At 31.7% G+C, this 18,317-nt stretch overlaps 1 protein-coding gene across 1 annotated transcript in view; it reads right to left on the bottom strand.

The window, feature by feature from the left end:
• Nucleotides 1-16,401, bottom strand: part of LOC108912873 (YTH domain-containing family protein 3) — a 30,030-nt gene extending 13,629 nt beyond the window's left edge. Inside the window, exons 1-6 of the mRNA XM_018718287.1 lie at nt 16,192-16,401; nt 16,054-16,078; nt 15,424-15,588; nt 9,581-9,706; nt 7,267-7,485; nt 6,562-6,980 (exon numbers count right to left, since the gene is read on the bottom strand). Coding sequence (XP_018573803.1) covers nt 6,562-6,980; nt 7,267-7,485; nt 9,581-9,706; nt 15,424-15,588; nt 16,054-16,078; nt 16,192-16,215 — 978 coding nt within the window. The 5' untranslated portion in view covers nt 16,216-16,401. The remainder of the gene's footprint in view (nt 1-6,561; nt 6,981-7,266; nt 7,486-9,580; nt 9,707-15,423; nt 15,589-16,053; nt 16,079-16,191) is intronic.
• Between the last annotated feature and the right edge of the window lie 1,916 nt (nt 16,402-18,317).

The following is an 18,317-nucleotide window of genomic DNA, read 5'->3' as shown; positions in this document are numbered from 1 at the left end:
CGTGGGGGAACTAGTGACACGGATATTGAAGCAGCAATGTCATTGTCATCGCCCATCGCCTGCCTTTAAACAGTTTATATGATACGCGCCGTCCAGTGCACGATTATAACGGTTCTTAGTTAATCAGCCCTATTCTCTAACTTGCATCGAAATGCTCAGATCGAGTCGAAATATTCCCAATTTGTAAAGTTCAATATCTATCGCGTTGATCGTTTCCTCAAATTGGTATTCTGTAACTCAAATCGTAGAGGCAACAATGCATTGCTCTGCGATTATAGACTTTAATAACCAAGTGACATTTAGAGGTTAGAAGTTTCAAAATATGAAATATGCAAATTAGCTGTAAAAATAAGATAAATGTGCCTTTTACAAGATTTAGCGCAGGTATAAAAAGTGGAATTTACGCACAGTTGACTTGCAGATGTGTTTTTATAGGAAATCCCATGTTCGGTAAATTTAATTGTACCTACCTACTAGATTGTATAGTTTAGTTTAAAAATACATTCATTTTGCTGTAATCTTTCGAGAAGGTTAGTACTGAAAAATATTAATGACGTCAGTTCCGACTCCAATAAAGAAAAAAACTTCTACAGAGCAGCTGAACTACATGGTAGATTTCATTACGCTGCACAAAATTTTACTTTATGGTAAAACTAAGCCCTTTGATAGATAATATTATAAACCATGCACAAATTAGATAACTCAATAAAAAATATACCTATACACGTACGTATAGACGTACAAATATTTTATAATTCTGTGATTTAAAACATGAAAAGGAAAAAAGATTTGTTGTGTTGCGAGGTTATGCTTAACTCAAACTGACACATCTAACACAACAACGCATGCGTGACCTGATCTCGATATCTAAAACTACCACTTTGACAGAGTTTGACCGATCGACGTCGATTTCTACCAACAACTTCGATAGTAGACGTCGAAACAAGTTATAGAATACCGATGTTTCCCAATTCCGATTTGATGGGTTGATCTCGATTCGATTTTATACATTTCTATTCGAATAGGAGTTACAGAATAGGGCTGATTATTTCTTTTGTATAATAATTGTAGAAATGTTTCCTATGTATGATCCAGTATGTATTTTATTGGAAATGCCATTTTCCAGATGGAAAATTGAGGACAAAAAGGATTTTTTCAATTGCGTGAGACCTGTACCTTATTCTTTCGATATGGAAAAAAAAGGAGAAGACAATGTGTACGTTCAAAGTTTCGGAATGAATGGTATTTGGAGTATAAGTGGTTGTGTGGAAATGTTTATTTAAAAAAACTTTTCTGTATGCCGTGTTTAATTGTGAGTGTAAAGTGGGGCGTGTGGAATAAGGAGGGATTTAACAATTTTGGGAAAGTCACGCGAGGCTGTCGTAACTACAAAGCTTCTTTAGAACATACATGTACTATAGATTTTAGTGATATGCCACAAGAATACCCGTTGCATTATAACGTGGTGCTTGCTTACGTTTTCTCAAAATCACTACCTACACAATATATGGTAAAAAGCAGAACTCTGCTCAAGTTTTAGCTATTCTAAAAATTGGTGTTTACCAAATTTCATCAAAATATCTTGAATTTAAAAAAGTAAAATTTTTTGAGGGTACAAAATTGATAGCGAGTTATGGATATCCTGTATATTAGTCTTTATAAAGGGCAGCGGTGACAATGGTATACTAATAGTATTGTGATTGGTGCCACTATTTAACAGTATCAGAATTGTGTTTCCACTTCAATAGTCTATACTTAATACTTTTTAAGAATTTTTTTGACTTTTATGATAAGTACCTAGAAGCATATGCAATGAAATTATATTTTTGTCTAATACCTTCGTTTACTTTAATATATGTAATTTAATTAAAATCTAAATGCAAATCTCTGAGAAAATGGGTGGGGCTTAAACTTCTATTAATGCCACTGTCTCCAAACTATGCTAATCCAATTAATTTAAAAATATATTTAAAACACAAATTTGGAAAATACAGTAGAACTTCAGTTGTCCCAGTCTCTTATTGTACAGTGCCAGCCCTTTGAAAGTGGTCGACTCTTATAAGTAAATTGTCTATAATAGACTAGGCGGTATCTGTTTTGGTTTGGGTGAAACGTATATCCACGGAGATTTTTGGTTTTTTGGCTTTCAAATATCACTAGGAATGAAAATTTTTCTATGCGCATAAAAAAAAACGTGGGCTTAAGTTTTGGAGGCACAATATGTTAAAAAAATTAGAATTATGTATGTATCTTTTCAAGAGTTGATTTTAGGCGAAAATGGAAAAGGAAAAAAATGTTTGTAATTAAATTTCACAAAATATGACTACACTAATCCGAACGGCCAAATTTGAACGATGACAAGAAAAGACTAGATCGCTTCGCGCGTACCCGCATAGTCGGCAGTCAGTTTGTTTGCCGATAGCGAAGAACCTGTTGCGTGTCGTGTTTTGTGTAACAATTTTGGAGTTTTTTGGAAATAAGAAAAATAAAAAAAGTGAAAAGCATAAAATAATACATATATGTAACTACATGTTTATGTTTTACCTTATATAAGTTTTATGTATCTTATATGATTTATATTTATAGGTATTGTTATAATAAAATGTGTATGTACATACTTACATAATATACATATGTACAAATCTTTATAGTATGTTTGATAATCCGAACGATTCGATATTACGAACAATGCCTGGCAATGTGGTGTTCGGATTAAAGAGGTTGCACTGTAGTTACAAATCGAATGAATCATGATTGTTTATAAGTACAAAAATTCGACCGATGTTTAAATAAGCGCCAGAGCTCTCCTAATTGACGGATTCGAATTTTTAAAAAAGCGTTTGAAAGCTTGAGAGCCCTTCTATATGTGATTAAATTTTCGGGCCGCGCTGTGTGGTGCTTTCCTTGCCAGTTGGTAAATATAACATTTTTTGGAACACCCTGTATATAAAAGTCATCAACATCGTAACTTCATAATTATCTCTGGACCGCCGTTCGAGGTTCAACGCAATATTTTTAGACATCCTGTGTATAAAAACGTATTTGAAAAGTTATATTTTCTTCTTATGGAAAGATTTAAAAAGAAAACTCCATAATGAAGGTAAAATACGGCAGTAAGTAAAAAAAAATATTCTTAGGAAGTCCTTGCGAGGTTCGAACCGTCGACCTCCGGGTTCCAACGTGACACTTTTACCGCTGAGCCATCAACGCCTCTAGATAGAGTTTGTCCGTATGGGTATTTGAATTACTGTTCATAGCCGAAAAACAGACATTTTCATAATGTTAAAAATTGTATTTTTCTGCAGTAAAATCTTCCGCGAAGGACTCGGAACGATAGAAAACATGATAATTCTGATGTTTCTACCACGGTGACAGTTTGTATCAAAACATTCTTAATCTGGTCTTAAATTTTGTTACATTTGACCTAATAAAAGTTGAGGGCGATATAGAAGAGACAGAACGTTGCGACGCGGCATCGGAAAAGCGTTCTGATACCAGAAAAGGGATGTCGCCGGGTTGCAGGAGCTGCTCGCCCGCAAAGAGAAAAGTTCCGGCTCCATCTCGAAACAGAGCGCGGATGCTGGCTGTATGCATAAAGGAAAATATGACGTCACGAAAATAGCGTTTTGGGCGAAATAATCCCGTCTTAAAGAAAATATTGGGGGTATTGGAGAGAGATGCAAGGTGCAAACCTTTTTAAAAAGCAAAATTTCGGCATTAAAAAGTAAAAAATACCTTTCGAAACCGCCCTGTGGCGACGAAGAATAAAACTCGCGCGTAAGAGTTGAGCAAGCCCCCGATCGGTCCTCGGAAAAAGCCTTTAGTATTTTAAATTGCCCTTCGAAACGTGTCGGTTCGCGTTCCTGTCGGGTTCTGTCTCCCTTCCTCAGCGAAAATTTGCCGTTTTCGACGAGGAGTCGTGGCTCACAAAAAAAGCCTTTGATATTGTAAAATGACCATTTTTCGAAATCTGTGCGGAAGTGAAAACTATCTGCAGCAATTAATATGTGGGAATACTGATAGGTTGCATTTGATATTTTTGCATTCACTGATTTTGCAGATACCATGTATTTAAAAAAAATCTTATATGAAAAAAGCATCTATCTCAAAATACCCAATGATTTAAAATATGAAGCTTTCTATTTGGCACTGCTCCATGTTACAAACGGGGTAGCAAACTGTGCTGCCATATGTATGGGTTAGTGAATGCCATATAGGCGCAATAAACATTCTGGTTTGTAAAGACTTGCAACGACACCGCATTGTGAACCACACTGCGACAAAGATAAGAGATTAGTAAATGGTCCGAAGATGATCCACTGTCAGCTTTTCCCCACATCAAAGCAAACATACACAATGGTATTGCACAGTTTTGTAATATTTTTTTGCAATCGTTTCATCCCTACTTTACCATCAATTTGAAACGACGAAAATTTTAGAGAATTGGGCAATAAAATTTGCTTAAAGTTAACGGGTTAACAAAAGAAAACTGACTCCAACTTTATGTCCAATTTGCTCTGAAAAAATCCTACTTGAGATCTTGTTATCATGGAGAAGCCCTATTAACTAGCTCTTACAGAATAAAAATATATTTTTACATAATGAAATTATCGACAGCGAAATTTTATGTGAATCACCCTGTATATTCGGGTGTCATTTTAGTATGTTAATAAAAAAAAACAAAGTCAGAATATTCTGTGATATGAAGCCAAAAAGGGCAATATTTTTTGGGGTACAGTGTTGAAATTAGAAGAGAATTTCACATTTTCAAAAATATCTTTGTGGATATTTGATGCAAGATGATGAAACTTGAGCTAGCGATTTCTATAATTAAAGGTAAAAATTCACTGAATTTGAACATAAATATGTGTACCAGTGGCAGAGATTACTTTCAGAAAAAATCTCTCAGAAATTCAACACCACTACTGGATATTTTAGCATCAGTGTTTGTAACTATGCTGTGTTAAGAAAAAGGAAACATGGAATTCGCGAACATATCCGTGCAATTATTTTTGGATTATTTCAACAACCATCGATGAATTAATTTGACTTTTGGCGATGAAGCACCATCAAAATCATGGTCGTGGTTTGCTCACTGACGAATTTTGTGAAGGTCGACCAAAATCGGTTGTTGTTCCAGAAAATGTTGATGCTGTACATGCTGATATTGCAAGATTATGTGACTTATCGTGAGGATGAGGCATCCTTAGGCATTAATTTGACCAGCATACATTCAATTATTCAATACAGTGCAACCTCTTTAATCCGAACATCACATTGCCAGACATTGTTCGTATTATCGAATCGTTCGGATTATCGAACATACTATAAAGATTTGTACATATGTATATTATGTAAGTACATACACATTTTATTATAACAATATAAATATAAATTATATAAGACACATAAAACTTATATAAGGTAAAACATAAACATGTAGTTACGTATACCTATATGTATTATTTTATGCTTTTCACATTTTTTATTTTTCTTACTTCCAAAAAACTCCAAAATTGTTACACAAAACACGACATGCAACAGGTTCTTCGCTATCGGCAAACAAACTGACTGTTGACTACACGCATACGTGCGAAGCGATCTAGTCTTTTCTTGTCATCGTTCAGATTTGGCCATTCGGATTAGTGTGTGATCGGATTAACGTGTGTTTGGATTAAAGAGGTTACACTGTATTGCAAGAACATTTGACGTCAAAAATTTTTTTCACATTGGTCAAAAGAAATGCTCAAGAAATATGATCGCGATGCTTCAAAACATGTCTATGACATAGTAACAGGTTACGAGTCATAAGAGCCCGAAAGTAAACAACAGTCGATTGTATGGGTCTTTCAGGATGAGCCAGAACCAGCAAAAGCTATTCGCACATGAAGTACTTCTAAACAAATGGTAGATTTTTTTCGAAAAAAAAAAAAAAAACCGACATGTGGTAACTACCATTAGTGCAACGTATGACGGCCATTTCTGATGGTACACAACTATTTATTTGTCAGAAGTCTTTGGAAAAATGAGGGAACTCAAATCATCATTCTCCACCAAGACAATGAAAGCTCTCGCACATCTGCTCAAACAAGAGACTTTTTGAGAACTGAAAAAGTCAAATTGATGAATCATCTGCCGTACAGCCCTGATTTGGCATCCAATGACTTTTTTTTAAATCCCGCACAATAAAAATAAATTACTAGGTCAACCTTTTTCGATGCCTGAAGAAGCGGTTGATCTGTTCAAAATGCATATTTTGGAGGTACCTCGATAGGAATGAAAAAAGTATTTCAAAAATTGGTTTAAGCGAATGCAAAAGTGTATCGATCATCATGCGGCATATTTTGAAAATCAATAAAGCCAGATATGGTGATTAATTTCTTTGTTTTTTCTCTATTCCTAAAATATAAAAGGCAACCTTTGTATTCAATATAACCGCTACGAAATAATATGTTAAGACTTCAAATGATTTCCTACAAATTCGCATCCAATGTAACTGTAATTTATAAAAACAATTCATAAAATGCAATTAACACATGTAACATAAAATTACAGACTAACCTGCATGTGCCCGCCAGCCGGTATGTTAACTTGGGGTGGCAAATGTGGAGGCATCATGCCCTGGGGCTGATAGGTTTGCATGGGATGCTGGGGAGGCCTGGGGGCAGGAGGGGCTTGCCTACTTGTTGGAGGTCCGCTCCAACCAGGCCTGACTGCAATGGCGGATGCCACCACATTTTTTGGGGTATTGTTGACAACGGGTAGTTGAGGAGGGGTGCTCTTATTTGTGTCCCATGTGCCAATGTCCATGTTATGTTTCCCTGGAACAATGGGACCCGGCGGCATTCCAGGTCCTTTCTTTTTGAGCCCTTGATTTTGAATGGTGAGCTGAGGCTTTGCTGGTTGACTGGCTATGCTTGCCCATGTGGTTTTCTTAGGCTGACCTAAAGTTTCTTTCGAATCTACTGATGCTTTAAGATCTAAAATAACATGAAAATTATATGTTACTTAAGTACATGCACAATCTTTAAGGAGTGATTATTTGAGTGATTTTAATCCAAAAAGGTTATATGGATAAACATGAAAATCCCTGTCAATGGTACATTGGTACATTGATTTCAGCAGAGAAAAGTATCAATTTACGGCTCCATGTTTACGTAACCTTTTTGGTTACACAGATTACTCAAAGAATCACCCCTTAAAGCTTGTATATGTACTTAATTAACACCCCAGTATTACTCGATTTCAAAAATATAAAATCTTTACCTAAATTTTGCATGGCTTGTTCGACACTTTTGAGAGAATCTGGCATTGCCTGAGTGTACATGTTTTGATGATCCCTGTAATAATCGTCGTATTTTCTTTGACCCCCTAGCTGGCTGCCCCATGTGTTGTAATCGCCATTGCTGTGGAAGTAATTGAAAGACGACGGTTGACCTGCGAACGCGGTTGGAGTAGAAAATGTTGTTGAGGGACCGAACATACCTAGAGAAAAAAAGATACACCAATTTTTATAATCTCTTTTACTTATACAAACACTAATATTAACAAGCGTTCAAATAAAAACGTGGTCGAAGTTGGCTTTGACACATTGGACGTAGGGCGTAGCTTATAGCGACCAACTTAACCTCATTTCTCAACGAGCTGTATAGCAGCTGTTAGTTTCAATAACGTTAATGACTATATAACTTTATTTTAAAGAATAATCGTGATAACAATAACAAACAATTAAAGGAGCTGCGGTAAGTGTCCCCCTCCTTGTTATAACACTTAAATGAAACCAGGCTTCATCAGAAAAAAAGTTGATATTATGAAGTTCACCGTAGTTGTTTAAAAACCATTCACAAAATACAACCCGTCGCGGAAAATCAACTTCATGAAGTTCTTGCTGACAAGTTAAACGATAGGAGAACAAACGCAAATCTTTTTTTAACACTGTGTGGCAGGTACCGACTGATACTCCCACCATTTGTGATAAAACACGTACAGAAGTTCTTGGCGCATTTTCCATTATTTGTTGGACATTTTCTTTTATTTCTTCAGTCCGTTTTTTAGGTCAGCCGCTTCCTTCTTTTCTTGTTACACTGCCCGTTTCACGAAAAACATTAACACAACGCTGAACTGCACTTTGAAAAATTTTGTACTGAACGCCGGGAAATTGATTTTGAAATTCTATGAAACATTCCTCAATAGAATACTTCCATATTCCATCAATCTTGCGTCCATTTCTAAAGTAGGACTCTATGATAAACACTTTTTGTTCTTGAGAAAACACCGTTTTAAACGCTTTTTAAAACGAAAATATTCAAATTGATAGCGGCGATATAGCGCTTTGACAGATGACGTTTAAGTTCATTTGCTATATTTTACGCCCTACGTCCAAATTTTCAGAACCAACTTGACCACGTTTTTATTTGAACGCTCGTTATAATCAACAAATATCAGCATTGTAATTTCCATTATTAACAAGACATATTTTGCTGCTTATTTTTTTATGTAATACAATTTGTAGGATGAAGATAGAGCATAATTGTGGTACCAGAAGGGGGCAAACGTTAAATACGAAAATTGTTCAACAAAAGCAAAAGGAGTTTTTTTTTAGTATTATTTGTTGTTATATAATTTGACTAAATAAGTATAACATTTACATCTGAGTTACAGTTAAATTGTCACATAAATAATGATATGCTCTTATGATAAAATTTTTAAGTAATGAAGAGAATATACAAGGTGTTTCAGAAAGACCTCCCGTAAATACAGGGGGTGATAGTATGATAAAAAATAATAATTTTTGTCTTATGAACTATATGTCTATCTCCTCTTGTTTTCGAGATACAGAGCGACAAAATAAAATTTTTTAAATATAATTTTTATTGTAATAATGTAATTTCCATTATTAACAAGACATATTTTGCTGCTTAATTTTTTATGTAATACAATTTGTAGGATGAAGATAGAGCATAATTGTGGTACCAGAAGGGGGCAAACGTTAAATACGAAAATTGTTCAACAAAAGCAAAAGGAGTTTTTTTTTAGTATTATTTGTTGTTATATAATTTGACTATACTTATTTAGTCAACATTTACATCTGAGTTACAGTTAAATTGTCACATAAATAATGATATGCCCAAAACAACATTTGTGAATGGTGAATATCAAAAATAAATAAAAAAAATGACCAGGATAAATATTAGGGTGTGGTGCAAATAAGGGATAAGTTTCTGTTCAACCCACATATTCCATATTTGCACTGGTTGAAAAAAGTAGATTTTTAAACTCAATTCTGCAAAAATCACATTTATAAAGATTGCGTACTTATCCCCTACTCGCTCTAAGTTTCAAACTACAAGCACTTTAACTAAAATATTTTAAATTTGTTGCAGAAGTTAATGTCAATCTTAAATGGAATACCCTACAAATGATAACATTTTTGGAAAAGAAAGAAGAAGAAAATTGTAAGTCAAAAATGTGATGAACTCAAAATTTTGTATAAAATCTTTTTATTAATATCGAACACTTTGCTGAAGTATGTTGGATAATCAAGTTCATCCATCAACAATAAACTTTATTTTCAACTCACCGTCCATTGAATATGAGTCGTGAGGATAACCGCTTAAAAATGTCATCGGATCTGTTCCGTTTGACCATGTTCCATCTCCTACACCATACGCCTGATAAGGATAAGTTCCTCCACTGCCGTAATATCCTGTGTTTAAAGAAATGTTTACATCACATTAAATTATTTTTAACAAATATTAGATTTTCCTACTGTATTTAAAATTAAATATTTTATTACCTTCATAAATTATCTTCTAATATTGTTTAGTGCAAAAGGAAAAATCATTTATTGCAAAAAGAAAAAGTTTTTTTAAACACCAGTTCTTAATATATTAAATATTTTCTAGATCATCGCAAGTATTCCTAAAATTTATAATTCAGCAAAGGTTTTATTACACTTGCAAATCAACACATATTTGTATATTGCAATAGTAAATATATCTTTATTTTCTTCAACGATTAGTATAAAATCTTGTTTTTTGCCAGGGGATTAAACCTAATTTTCACCGTAACAGAGCAATATACAGGGTGTCTCATAATTAGCTGCCAACCCTGAACAGGCCGATTCTATGATCAAACCTAAGTAAAAAAATTCATATGAACATGGGTCCGGAAATGCTTCTTAAGGGCACAGGGACCCATTGAAGAGGGAGGAATGGAAATCATTTTTTTGCAATATCTCTCAATCGCGTTGTGATAAATGAATGAAATTTGGTATACACAGCTAAATTTTGATGAGCAATTTGATGGACTAATCCATTTATTTCCACAAGGTCCATTGGGGTGGGTACGGGGGGGCCCTTGGTACTTTGCGTGTGTAACTTTTTCATCTTTGACTTTTTAACAAATTGGACAGCAAATTCCGTTTTCCCGAACTGTTTTACGTTAAAAAGGTACTCTTGTTTCAAATCGTTATCTTTAACGGTTTCTGAGAAAATCGCTCTTGAATTAATCCCACTTTGGTCAATTTCATAGTAATTTAAACAAAAAAAAATAATAATAATTTTCCTTTCCTCTCTTTTCCATTTAAAGGATTAATTTTTATTTAATTTAATTTTTTATTATTATTTTTTTATTAAAATTAGATTAAATTTAAACAAAAAAATTTTTTTTGTTTAAATTACTATGAAATTGACCAAAGTGGGATTAATTCAAGAGCGATTTTCTCAGAAACCGTTAAAGATAACGATTTGAAACAAGAGTACCTTTTTAACGTAAAACAGTTCGGGAAAACGGAATTTGCTGTCCAATTTGTTAAAAAGTCAAAGATGAAAAAGTTACACACGCAAAGTACCAAGGGCCCCCCCGTACCCACCCCAATGGACCTTGTGGAAATAAATGGATTAGTCCATCAAATTGCTCATCAAAATTTAGCTGTGTATACCAAATTTCATTCATTTATCACAACGCGATTGAGAGATATTGCAAAAAAATGATTTCCATTCCTCCCTCTTCAATGGGTCCCTGTGCCCTTAGGAAGCATTTCCGGACCCATGTTCATATGAACTTTTTTACTTAGTTTTGATCATAGAATCGGCCTGTTCAGGGTTGGCAGCTAATTATGAGACACCCTGTATACATTATTATTTGTGAAAACATACTGTACATTTAACATGGTATTTGCTCTTCACTCTGAAAACTTAAGAAGAAAACTAAATGCCCTAATTGAATCACCTACATAAACAAAAAAACTACTTGAAATGTTTTATACAGTATACTGAAGTTTTAAGAAAATAAAAGTTCTAGTTTTAGTAATATGAAAAATATAAAAATGTACTTAATTTTTACATTATTTTCGATTTAGAAATATTTGGGAATTAATTTCTCCAGAACAGTCAAAATTTTTCGAAATTATCATTTCATAGTTACCTTTCTTCAAGTGTTTTTTTTGCAAAGAGAAGCATAAAAAATCAAAAATGGTCAACAGTACTTTCCTTATTATTAAACAATGTAACTAAAATATTTGTATGTGATTGTTAGCCATAAGTGTCATTCCCTATTTTCTCTTTATCTTTCTTTTGGGATATCAAAAAGTGTATACGAAATTACAAAGTATTTTAAATAACTTATTGTTGCCCAAATTCTGAAGACAATTGATCATTGGATTATAAAGACACCGACTTAATTTTTTTTTTAACAGAACTGTATTTTTTATATATTTGGATAAAACGTTTTCTTATGATTACAGTGACAAAGTTTAATGGATCTATCTCTAATAGCAAGACAGATATAATCAAAAAAGTAAGCTACAAGCATAATTTGTTACAAAAATTTGGCTGTCTAGCAAATAATAATTATTTAATTCTATGACCTTCACTTTATGGTATATTTATTTGGATATTTCCCTTATTAGAGATAAACCCATTGAATTTATTATCACTGTAATTGTAAGAAAACATTAAGTATGTAAATATACAGGATGCTGCATTAAACAATTCTGTGTGATTGTTTAAGTATGTAATTTAAGCACCAAATATAAACTAAGTACAATTTTTATTCTTATACATTTTTATTTTTTACAAGATAAAAGAGAAAATATATGGGGTGATACTTATGGCGGACTACCCCATACATAACATAAAACTTGTACAATAAATAACTATGCTATAAAAATAAATAAAATACTACCAGAACACTACAGTCAATTTAAGGTTTCTGTGAAATGAAACAGGATGTTGTTCAGAACAACCGATATTGTTGTCATTTTTAAAAAGAACTGGAAGTTTAGGAAAAGGACTTTTATGATAAAATTTTTAAGTCATGAAGTGAATATACAAGGTGTTTCAGAAAGACCTCCCGTAAATACAGGGGGTGATAGTACGATAAAAAATAATAATTTTTGTCTTATGAACTATATGTCTATCTCCTCTTGTTTTCGAGATACAGAGCGACAAAATAAAATTTTTTAAATATAATTTTTACGAAAATTTCCAAACAGTGCGAAATATTTTTATGAAATTTGGTATTCTGGGGTTTTTAAGGATGCCTAATACGCTGGTCTAATTATTTTTTGAATATTTCATAGAGGGCGCTAGTTATACTACATTCCTATTACATTTTAAGTTATAATTTTTTTAAGGTTTGGTTTTTTACCATTCTCGCTCCGATTTCTAATGTACAATTTTATTTTCTAAAAATAATGTACTCTTGTTAGAACTTCCTAATGTGGACTGTTCCCGAGAACTCTTACAATATAAAGGGATATAAAATAAGTGACTTTTCTCAAAGTAGGCTTATGTCAAAACTTATTGATGGATGTCTTATAAACAACACATACATTCTTAGTAATATTTTAAACTCTAATTAACTTTATATCAAAATTTTACTGACTGTAATTAGTCATTACTAACTAGTCACTAAAATCACTAAAATTTTGATATAAAGTTAATTAGAGTTTAAAATATTACTAAGAATGTATGCGTTGTTTATTAGACATCCATTAATAAATTTTGACACTAGCCTACTTTGAGAAAAGTCACTTATTTTATACACCGTAATATTTAAGTTTAATTAAAAGCCGAGTTAAAAGCCTTTTTTCAAAAACTGTCCACATTAGGAAGTTCTAACAAGGGTACATTATTTGTAGAAAATAAAATTATATAATAGAAATTGAAGCCCGAATCGTAAAAAACCTAACCTTAAAAAAATTAGAACTTAAAATTTAATAGGAATGTAGCATAACTAGCGCCCTCTATCAAATATCCAAAAAATAATTAGACCAGCGTATTTGGCATCCTTAAAAACCCCGGAATACCAAATTTCATAAAAATATTTCGCACCGTTTGGAAATTTTAGTAAAAATTCTGTTTAAAAAGTTTTATTTTGTCGCTCTGAATCTCGAAAACAAGAAGAGATAAACATATAGTTCATACGACAAAAAATTCTTATTTTTTGTCATACTATCAACCCCTGTATTTACGAGAGGTCTTTCTGAAACACCCTGTATATTTCTACTTTTATCCTAAATTTCATTCATCATCATTCATCTTTATAATTGTTAAGGTGGCCATATTCCTGGCCGAGAAATAGTGAAATTTCTGGCGTTTTTAGGTACTGAAACCTTTAAAAGTAAAACATGTAGAACAACAGTAAGCACAAAAATAAAATCCTTGATGTTTTGTTTATTCATTGTTACCATTTAAATTTACTCAAATAAAATAATAAAAAAAAAAGCGTTTGTAAAACATGCGTTTGCTGTTATTCTAACCCCACATTTTAAGAATTATTTTCACGTACTTATAAATAAAAGTAAACAATTTTATATGTAGGACTAAGCAAGTAAATGTTATAAGAATATTTACATGTGGAATTATATATAAAAAAGTTAGTATTTTCGTAGATTTCAGTACCTAAAACCTTGATGGTTTGATCGTTTTTTGCACCTGTTTATTCGTTTTACTGCGGCGTCTTTGAAAATAACCAGATGGCATGACATAACATTCCTATTATTTGATAAGCTTTAGATTATTCAGTTATTAAATGTTTGAAATTATTTGTCTTTGCGGAAAACACTATTTAAAGAATATGGGGCCCTTAAAGTCATATGTAATATTACAGTCTTTAGATAGCATTAAATAACATATTTTTAGATGTATTAATAAACAGATTTTCAAATAGAAAAGAAGAAAGAAAAATTCTACAGTGTAGATGTGCAAGCTAATTTTTTTTTTCTTTTCATAATTTTTCGCGTCTACTTTTTTGTAGTTCATATTTAACAAAGAGAAAGCAAGGTAATCGGATTTTTGTAATGTTTGATATTTGAATTTAGCTGGCAGGTAAAACTTCAAAATCGATTATCTCGGTAACTTATGAACGTTGCGTCGAATTACTTCGGAAAATTCTTATTCAAGGTCCAAACTACAAGTACCATAAATATCAAAAATTACAAAAATCCTATTACCTTGCCTTCTCCCTGTGAGACGTATAGTAGTTACAATATTTATTTATTTTGAATTCTTCCTTTTTTTAAATTTCTTCTTTTTTTTTTTTAAATTCAATGAGATTTCTTTGGTGACCAACATTCTGTATTAAGGTGACAATATGAATATTACTTTTTCACTGAAGTGGAGCTAAGTAGATATTAGAACTTGTAGCAATCTATGCTGGTATAAAAAATTTAAAAAAATCTAATAATCATTAAAATATTGTATAAAATCTGTTTTACACTGACAATTCACGTAGTTCTTCAAAAATTCATCAATTTATTAGTAAAAGGTTTGGTTCTAAACTAAGTGAAATAAGTTGATAAGATATTATTTTACTATAGGTAATATAAAAAAATATATAATCCTACTTTGCCAGTTCAAGTATTACGCATTATAAAAATATGCTGAAGAAAATATGAGAACAAATAATGTACCTAACCTGATTTTGTTGGTAATAATCAAATCATTACATATAAAAACTTATGTTTTAATAAGATATAAAGAGGGTGTACCGAAATGTATAATATACACAGCCTTCATAAATAATCACAAGCCACGTGATCAGTAATTTTATTTGGAACAGTAATTATATTTCCTTCATGTTAGCAATTAAATTTCGGTAAAATTAAAAAAATATTAAAACAATCAGATCAAAATTACATTAAAACACAACATTGTGTTTCAAGGGCTGTGATTGGTATAATTTTTCACAAGATTCTATTCAACCGATCAGCGATCGAATTATTTTGAGCGTAGGCATAACGGTCTGTTACCATTTACTGTAAACGAATCACTAAAATTGGTTAAGGATTTTTCGTTACTAGTACTAATTGTACAATTTGGGTTGCCTAGCTTGGCGGTCAAGTGGCTTGTAAACATTTATGAAGGCTCTGTAGATGTAATAGAAAACAGACTAATAAAATAGTTAGATTTAATATACCTGCAGTACTCATGTTGTATATGTCTGTTGCACTCGATATGGGAACAGAGGCTCCGTAGGCAGTGTGGGCGGCAGAATTCTGTTGCTGGGATCTCCATGGTTCGAACTCCTCAGAGCCTGCTGCTCCTTCTCCTGCTCCTAGCTGTTCTTTAGGGCCATTGGACACTATATAAGACATTACACGTGAATGTATATACCCTGTCCTTTAGTAAATAATATTTATATTGAATATTTTTAAGAATCACCTGCTACAAACCCTGTAAATTTCTAACCTTAACCCAATGAAAGTAAAAACTCAAGTTATTTTTTTAATAAAATAATATACAGGTTAATATTATAAAAATGTAAGGTAATAAAGTAAATATAAGTTATTACTTTCTAATACATTTTACAATTTACTCAGTACATAATGACCTTCTCAAAGAGGACTAAATGTCTCCATAATTTCCTGTCTTCATCATTATTAGGTATTTAAATTTTCAAACCAAAATATTAGCTATATAAATAGCCAATCATGGAAAACGATTTTATAACTTTTAAATTTGATAAGGCGCGACAGGCGGTTTATTATATTTTAAGTAGTTTAGATAAGAAAGTTTTGGAGAGATAAATAACAGTTCTCAGACATACCTTGATTTCCCTGTCCTTTCATCCGCTGAAGAAGCCATATGAAAATTAAATAAAAACGTATTAAGTTTGTTGTTAACTGGACGTAAAATTTACTTTATTTATTATCTAAAAACTGTCAAATAATATTTTGATTTTTACCTGATCTGACACGCCTGCTGACATTGACTAGTCTTTTGTGTTAATTTCCCCACTTTAAAGTTAGTAAAAAATCACTGCCACTATTGCACTATATTATGCTAATCACTTACACTACAACGCCTTTATAATGTTTATATTAACTAACAGTTTTATTTTAACACAAAATTAAAGAACAGTCAATCGTCCAACAATGGCGTTTAGTAAGCACGATTGTTGCGCATCGTTTATGAGCATGTGTTGGCGGTTAGCGATCGCACTGCCAAATGCGGGAAATTAAAATTTTATAAAAATCCTCCAGTTTAATTAAATTTCATTCTACAGCATTTCTTTGAGTCGCAGTATAACAAAATATATTTTATTTATAAATAACTGCTGTTAATTTATATATTGCGCCATTAAATATAAATAGTATTTCTACAATGTCCTTTCCTGTTTTGTAATTTAATTCCAACAAAATTAAGAATATGACACATTTGTTATTGCAGTCAAGTTTGGATTTAAAATTACTGTAGGTACTTTGTACCTACATACTTATGTACAGTGTGTAACAAATGTTAGGAGCACTGAGTGTAAAAAAAAGGATTTTTTGAAAAACACACCATGTAAATTTTTGTTTTTTGACTTTTTATAACGATTTTGTTAAATTTTCATTATCATTTTTTATAGCAACTCATTTGTTTAATCAGACTTTAATAGGTTTTTGTTCGAGTGGGGACTTTTATTTTTCCTTTGAATGTCATTTTATTATTCATGTAATGTGTGCATACACAATTTCATTTCGCTTTCTTCACTTGTTCAGAAAATATTTAGAGATATATATTTTTTCATTACATTACTCTGTATATCAAACATAATGGTTTATGTTTATGTAAGAAAATATTCTTAGATTTAGGTGATCACAATGCTACATTTTTTAACTTTGCCTAAATGTAAATATTCAAACATTTAAGTCTCTGTAGCGTATTTTTAAGGAAACTAAAAGTAATATCGTTCCGATCAAATATATTTGATAGTTTAGAAATAATTCCTGCTAAAAGAAAATTATTTATAATTACTATTTAAATATACAATTTTGTTCTCATATATTTGTGACTACTGGTGAAAATTAAGTCACATTTTGATAATTAAGTGTGGGATCTATACAGTTCTTTAGGTATGATGATTTCTATGCAAACTCTCATGATGAAAAGATTTCTAATGAAATTTGACGCGAAAAAATGAAAATTAGAATAGCCTGCCTCAAGATCTGAAAACCGGTTGCACCCTTGAAAATATTTATTTTGCTTTATCAGTTGATAAATATGCAATTAGGTATTTATTTACATATTTTATAAAATTATAATCTAAATTTTAAGATCAGTTTTTAAACTTTATATTATAACTGAGAAAAGATCAGTTTGTATCTTTTTGAAATTTTTTCATCAGAAAGTTGTCTATGTCGCCCTAAAAAAGGCAAGGGTTCTGGGCTTCATTATAAAAATATAATGACATAAATCCATTATAGTTACTTTAATTTTTACCAGTCTATTTGCAACAAAAATTCTATATTGTGTAAATTAGTATTTGTATGTATGTACATCGGTATAGAGCACGGTCTTTACTGTTCTACACAACCCCACTGGGGGTTCCACGACTCAGACAAAAATTTAAAATTTTATTATCGATAATTATAAAATTCAAAAAAATTTACACTCATAACTTATTATTATTTTTATAAGTATATGCGTATAAGTTACTATAAGAGCTTTATCTATTTATGCAAGTGCAAATAGTCGGTTTATAACTTATAAGCTGGCATAGCGTTCTTTGGTTACATCACCTTTCCCTAGATTTTTGGCTAGATTTATAAGAAATATCCTGAAATTGCTGACCAGGCAATAAATGTATTAATGCCTTTTGCAACTACATATCTGTACGAAAAATCATTTTCTACATACGTATCGACAAAAAATATCACAATACGCTTAATGTAGAATTTGAAATAGCACCTGATTTTAACATATTATGTAAAAATATTCAACTGCATCCCAGTCTGATTATATTTACTCTTTTTTTTAATTACTTAATAAATATTTACTTTACTTTCATTTTTACTTACAATAGTGGAATATTTATTTTGTTAATCC

Source organism: Anoplophora glabripennis, unplaced genomic scaffold (genome assembly GCF_000390285.2).
Source record: "Anoplophora glabripennis isolate ALB-LARVAE unplaced genomic scaffold, Agla_2.0 scaffold681, whole genome shotgun sequence".
NCBI lineage: Eukaryota > Metazoa > Arthropoda > Insecta > Coleoptera > Cerambycidae > Anoplophora > Anoplophora glabripennis.
This window is presented reverse-complemented; position numbering and strand designations above follow the sequence as displayed.